General features: G+C 52.1%; 1 protein-coding gene across 4 annotated transcripts in view; it reads right to left on the reverse strand.

Moving 5' to 3' along the window:
- Positions 1 to 6,031, reverse strand: part of LOC131203549 (cytochrome P450 4V2) — a 29,371-nt gene extending 23,340 nt beyond the window's left edge. Inside the window, exon 1 of one of the 4 annotated variants that reach the window (XM_058193895.1) lies at positions 5,449 to 6,031. In XM_058193895.1, coding sequence (XP_058049878.1) covers positions 5,449 to 5,647 — 199 coding nt within the window. In that variant the 5' untranslated portion in view covers positions 5,648 to 6,031. The remainder of the gene's footprint in view (positions 1 to 5,448) is intronic. The other 3 variants (XM_058193893.1, XM_058193896.1, XM_058193897.1) reach the window with 3 other exon arrangements.
- Positions 6,032 to 6,372: the final 341 nt, after the last annotated feature.

Consider the following 6,372-nt stretch of genomic DNA (forward strand, 5'->3'; position numbering starts at 1 on the left):
TAGATTCTAGGACGTCTGTTATATTCTGGAAGTAACGAGGCTGGAGACCAGGGTAGTGACAACAGCTCTTTAATATAGGGTGAACCCAGCAACAGGCTGGGGGAAAAACCTCTCCTTTTATACAGTTCTGTTGGAGGCTTCGTCCAATCAGCAACGTGCTGATTTCCCGCTCAAATATTTAAAGGTACAAACGTTAATACATAACACTCCTCCCCTCCCAGAAAACACTTTGTCTCTATTTACATATTTATTCACATGTTATTTTTCGACGTAGTCACGCAAATAACCTGGGCGTCTCCTAGTTCTTTCTGACCTGCGCGGTTCAGTTCTGGGTGGTGTTTTGAGCTGGTCGGAGGGGCTGTTTTCTCCTCCCAGCTCTTTCTCTGGGCCATCGGGCTCCGGATTATTGGCCGACTCTTTTTCTTGGCCATCCGGCCTTGGATTAATTTTGGAATTTTCCCTGCTGCTTCCCTCGGGGACCTCAGCTAAGTCTTGCGCCTCCCCCGGGTCATTGTCAGCTGTAGATTCAAAGTGGTATTGGTCATTGTCTGTCTCTATTGGTTTGGTTTGGTCAGTTATTCGTTTCCTTAACTGATCTATGTGGCGCCGCCACACTCGGTTGTCTGGTAGCTCTACCACGTACGATTTTGGGCCGGTTATCTTTGTTACTTGTCCTGCGACCCAACTCGGGCGGTCCCCATAGTTTCGGGCCCACACCCGGTCGCCTATGCTCATTTCCCTTGTCTTTTCTAGTTCCCCCTTGTAACCATCGGGTGTGTAATGGGGGTTCAAGCGGTCAAGTGGGCACCGGAGTTTCCGTCCCATTAGCAATTCGGCTGGGCTTTTCCCAGTGGCCGTGCTTGGGGTTCTGTGCTGGACGGCTAGGAAAAAGTCTATTTTTGTTTGCCAGTCCCCTGGCTTGAGCCTGGACAATGCCTCCTTAGCGCTCCGGACGGAACGCTCTGCAAGGCCATTCGACGCAGGGTGGAAAGGCGCAGAGAGGGCATGTCGGATGCCTTCTTCTGCCAGGTACTCTTCAAACTGGGCTGCCGTGCATTGGGGCCCATTGTCGGACACCAGAGTGTCCGGCAACCCGTGAGTTGCGAATAGGTGGCGCAGGGTTGCGATTACTGCTTCGGCCGTGGTGGACTTCATGAGTATGATCTCCAACCATTTGGAAAATGCGTCCACCACCACTAAGAACGTTTGGCCATGAAAGGGGCCAGCAAAGTCAATGTGGATTCTTGACCAAGGCCCTTGGGGCTTTTCCCATTCTCTGACTGGGGCTGTTGGGGGTAGAGGTCTGGACTCTTGGCAAGCTTGGCATTTCCCTACCCTCTCGGCAATCTCTGCGTCCATGAGTGGCCACCATACATAGCTTCTAGCTAACCCCTTCATCCTTACGATGCCTGGGTGACCCTCGTGGAGGAGGTCCAATACCTTTCCCCTTAACTTAACAGGAATTATTACACGATCCCCCCATAACAGGCACCCCCCTTGAGCCGAGAGCTCATCTCGTTTCTTAACAAATTCTTTGAACCGTTCGCCCGGCGCAGCGGGCCACCCTCTCTGTACCCAACCGAGTACAGTCCTTAACACAATGTCCCGGTATGATGCCCGAGCCACTTCCTTCGATGTGACTGGGCCAGAGTCCAACGAGTCAATAAGGAGGATGGGCGTCCCCGGAGTGGGGTCTTCGGTCGCCCCTGGTAGTGGGCATCGGCTTAACGCGTCTGCATGCCCCACTTCTTTTCCTGGTCGATGCTGCAGCTTGTACGAATAAGCGGCTAAGAATATAGTCCATCGGGTCAAGCGTGGCGAAAGTGCCACAGGCGTTGGGCGGTCGCCAGCCAGTAATCCTAGTAGCGGTCTGTGGTCAGTCACGATTTCAAAATTCCGCCCAAAGACATACTCGTGGAATTTTTTGACCCCTGATACAATGGCTAGTGCTTCTTTGTCTAATTGACTGTAGTTCCTCTCTGGGGAGGACATCGTTCTAGAGTAGAACGCTATAGGGGCTTCTGTGCCGTTTGGAAGTCTATGGCTGAGTACAGCCCCCACCCCATAAGGGGATGCATCGCAAACCAGCACTAGGGGTAATGAGTCGTGATATTGGATGAGCAGGCTATCACTTGAGAGCAGGTTCTTTACTGCTTCAAAAGCCCTATTTTCTGACTTTCCCCAAGACCAAACAGTATTTTTCCCTAAGAGCCTATGCAGCGGTTCCGCAACGGTTGCTTTGTTCTTTAAAAAGACCGCGTAAAAATTAACCAATCCCAGGAATGCCTGCAGCTCTGCTTTGTTTTTGGGCGCTGGAGCCTTCCTAATTGCCTTAACCTTGCTCTCAGTAGGGTGAATTCCTTTCTTGTCTATCCGGTAGCCCAAGAAATCGACCGATTCGACCCCTATCTGGCATTTATTTGTCTTGACTTTTAACCCGGCTGTCCGGAAAATGCTCAAGACCTTTCTTAACCGCTCCCCCAATTCCTCCATGTTTTCCCCTGAAATTAGGACATCATCGAAGTAGGGAACTACCCCTGGGAGCCCTTGCAGTAGTCGTTCCATCAGGTTTTGGAACAGCCCTGGTGCCACACTAACCCCAAATTGCAATCGGGTGCACTTGAAGGCCCCCCTGTGCGTCACAATCGTTTGGGCTTCGGCTGTGCGGGCGTCTACTGGCAGTTGTTGGTAGGCTTGGGCCAAGTCTAACTTTGCAAAGACTTGCCCTTGCCCCAAAGAGTGCAATAAGTGTTGCACTACGGGAACCGGGTACGCGCTTTTCTGTAAGGCTTTGTTAAGCGTCGCCTTGTAGTCAGCGCAAATTCTAATTGACCCGTCCGGTTTGATGGGGGTGACGATTGGCGTCTCCCACTTTGCGTGATCGACTGGCACCAAAATCCCCTGATTTATGAGCTTGTCCAGCTCCTTATCGATTTTTGGTTTTAGGGCAAAGGACTCTCCTCGCCTTAAGCCTAATGGGGCTACCTGGGGTCTAAGTTGAAGGAAATAGGGGTCCCCTTGTACTTGCCCAGGCAGTCCTTGAAGACATCTTGAACTCGTTAAAGAGAATGTCTTTCAGGTTGCAGTCACTTCTGTAGATGCCAGTCACTCCCATGCCCAGGGCACGAAACCAGTCGAGTCCCAACAGACTGGGCAGAGTTCCTTCGACGATCGTGATGGGCAGGGTCTTCTTGTGAGGGCCGACTCGACTCGGACGGAGGTGGTCCTCGAACAGGGATGCGATTCCCTGGTAGTCGTGGACCCGTAGTCGTTGTGCTTGCAGGTGGCGCTTGACGGACGGCAGCGATTTCGCCAAAGTGTCCCAGGACATGATGGTGATCGCTGATCCCGTGTCTACTTCAAGCCGGCACCGCCTCCCTCTATTTTAGGCCTGGTGAAGATCTTCTTCTCCACTTTGGTCGAGGCGGCCTATGACCACAGTTGTTTGGTTGGAATCCGCCTTTTTGTTTGAGCCAATCGCGGGTCGCCTTGCCGATTCCGCGCCTGATTGGCCGATTTGAATTTTCGGCGGGAAGGTTGGGCGCTCGACAAACTTGAGCTAGGTGCCCTTTCTTCCCACACCGACATGTCGCATCTTTAAATTTGCAGCGTTGGCGCTGGTGTTGACCCCCGCAGCTTCCGCATTCGTCTCGGTCCCCTTTGTCGCGTTTTTCGGTGCGGCAGACCCCTTCCTCGTCTTCACCGTCGGATTCGGTCTGAACCTCCTCCTGGTGCACCGGGGTTGCCTTCGCGCTCGCCTTTTGTGGAACCGGCTTCTGTAGCGTCTCTGCCGCTTGGGATGACATTTCATGTGCTCTGGCTTCGTCCAGAGCGTTGGCCAGCGTTAGGTTGCTCTTTGCTAGCAGCCGTCGCCGTAACGGATGTCTTTGACCTCGGATGAGTTGCTCGAGGAGCACCTCGTCTAGGTCACGGTATCCGCAGTCCTTGGACGCTCTTCTTAGGGCGGCCATGTAGTCACCGATAGACTCGCCCTCCATCTGCCTTCGCTCCCCGAATTCAAACCGCCGCACGTATTTGGACGGCGTTGGTGCGAAGTGGTTCCTTAGTAAAGTCTGTAAAGTTGGCCACGACACCGACTGCAACGGCGTTGGCTCTGCCAGGGCTTCCGCGATGTCGATGACCTCCGGACCGCAGTGGCTTAAGAAATAAGCCCTTTTTCGGTTGTCTGGAACTCCGTGCAGTTCGTTGGCTTCTAGGAAACTTTCGAAACGGGTCATATACATTCCCCATTTCTCCTTAGCCGGGTCGAACGGTGCGGGTGGAGTGTAACTGGCCATCTCGCCTTTTCTGCCCTGGATTTGCTGGGTTCGGGTCTATCGTGCTTCAGCTCGGTTCTGGTTCTCCTCAGCCTCGAGATCCCATCCTCGTCGCCAATGTTATATTCTGGAAGTAACGAGGCTGGAGACCAGGGTAGTGACAACAGCTCTTTAATATAGGGTGAACCCAGCAACAGGCTGGGGGAAAAACCTCTCCTTTTATACAGTTCTGTTGGAGGCTTCGTCCAATCAGCAACGTGCTGATTTCCCGCTCAAATATTTAAAGGTACAAACGTTAATACATAACAACGTCTAATGCACATTAAAAAGAAATCACTTTTATTTCCCTTCCTGCTCTGAATTTGTTGCTTTGTTTGGGTCACCAGCTTTTCGGTTTCAAGATCTAGCTGAACTGTTCTATTACCATGTGTAAATTACCCTGATTTTGAATGTAGAGAATGATTGAAAGTGAACAGTTGTCCTCACTTTTCTTCAGTGATAAATCATAACAGAATCTCAAGCTACTAGGATAGGGATACTGAACTGAGATGCAGACACAGAATGGAGGGTATTTTAATCCTGACTGTTAGGCTATTACAGTTAACACAGTTGGAAGGGACCTTGACTAGGTCATCTAGTCCAACCCACTGCCCAAGCAGGAGACCCTACATCTGCCTCTACCTAGGATCGAACTTACACAACCTCCTGATTGTGAGGCAAGAGCTCTACCTCTAGTCCAAGGGTCTCCAACCTTGGCAACTTTAAGATTTGTGGACTTCAACTCCCAGAGTTCCTCAGCCAGCAAAGCTGGGAGTTTCTGGGAGTTGAAATCCACAAGTCTTAAAGTTACCAAGGTTGGAGACCCCTGCTCTTGTCCACCGGGTCTTGTTTTAAAGGTTATCTTCTAATGTGCAAAATAATTCATTATGAAAGGGATACGTAGTTCAGATGAATCGTCGGCAACATCTAACAAACTTTCAAACTTTCGTTTCGGTCCCAAGCGCCCTTCCCCAGCACTTCAGCGCTTGCTTCTGTCTTCACCTGCTCGCCTCTCCAGCTGCACAGGCGCTCACCAGCTGACTGGGATAAGCAGGTCGGCGAAGTTTATACCCTGAAGCGCCGCCGCGGCTCGCCCAAGACTCTTTGGAAGAAATGGGCTGGAAGTTTTTACCTTCGCCGTCGCTCTCCGCGAGCAGAGAGTTACCCAGGATTGGATACCAGGGTCTGATCTCCGGGATGGCCTTCATCTCTTTCCATTGTCGATAGTTGCGAAGCGCCAGGAAGGAGACGGCGGCGGCCGCCAACAGAGCTAAGGCCGAGGCGGCCCCAACCGCCCACCTGAAGAAAAACTCTCCGCTGTCCAGAGCCATCCGGGACTCCACTGCACGAGCTTTTAGCTAACGGGCAAGAGGGTTTTGCCGACGGCCGATTGGAGATCACAGCCCCGAAGGCTTCGAGGAGCAGAAAGGGAAAATCCTGGAAGGGGGGCGGGGGGAGGAAAAGCCCAGCCAGAGCTCTAAATCGGCCGTGCAACTGCGGAACCTCAAGTGGGACGCCGCGATTTATGTAACCCGAAGACTGCTGCGAGAAACGGATAAAGGGGAGAGAGAGGCAGGCGGGGTAGAGCCACGATTCCCGCCCTTTCCAGCTTCAAGGCATACGCAAGCCTCAACTCGCGTTCCAGCATGTAAACTGATCCTAATCTACGTGCCTCTTTCCTTTCCTGACCTGCCTTTTCGGTTAACTCCAGAGGGCAGAAACTGGGAAGGACCCCGCTCCTCCCGCTTCCAACTCTCGGTGCAAATCCGCCGAGGGCTCGGCCTTTCCCTGCTACGCTGCCTCCCAACTGGAGCATTTGAAGCTCTACAGAGGAGATCGCGATCGACGGTTTGTTTTGCTCTAGGAGTAACCCAGCTCCGTTTACCCCTGCGGTAGTTGCGTTAGCACTATTCTGCCTGTTGGTTAGCAACAGCTGCAGATATATCTATATACGTACACAGGTTGCGCGCACAAATGTTGCAATAAATTAAATGACTCCCTATTAAACTAATGAACGATCTCGATTGTAGAACCCATACATCACCCAGGGGCACTT

Source organism: Ahaetulla prasina, chromosome 8 (assembly GCF_028640845.1).
Source record: "Ahaetulla prasina isolate Xishuangbanna chromosome 8, ASM2864084v1, whole genome shotgun sequence".
NCBI lineage: Eukaryota > Metazoa > Chordata > Lepidosauria > Squamata > Colubridae > Ahaetulla > Ahaetulla prasina.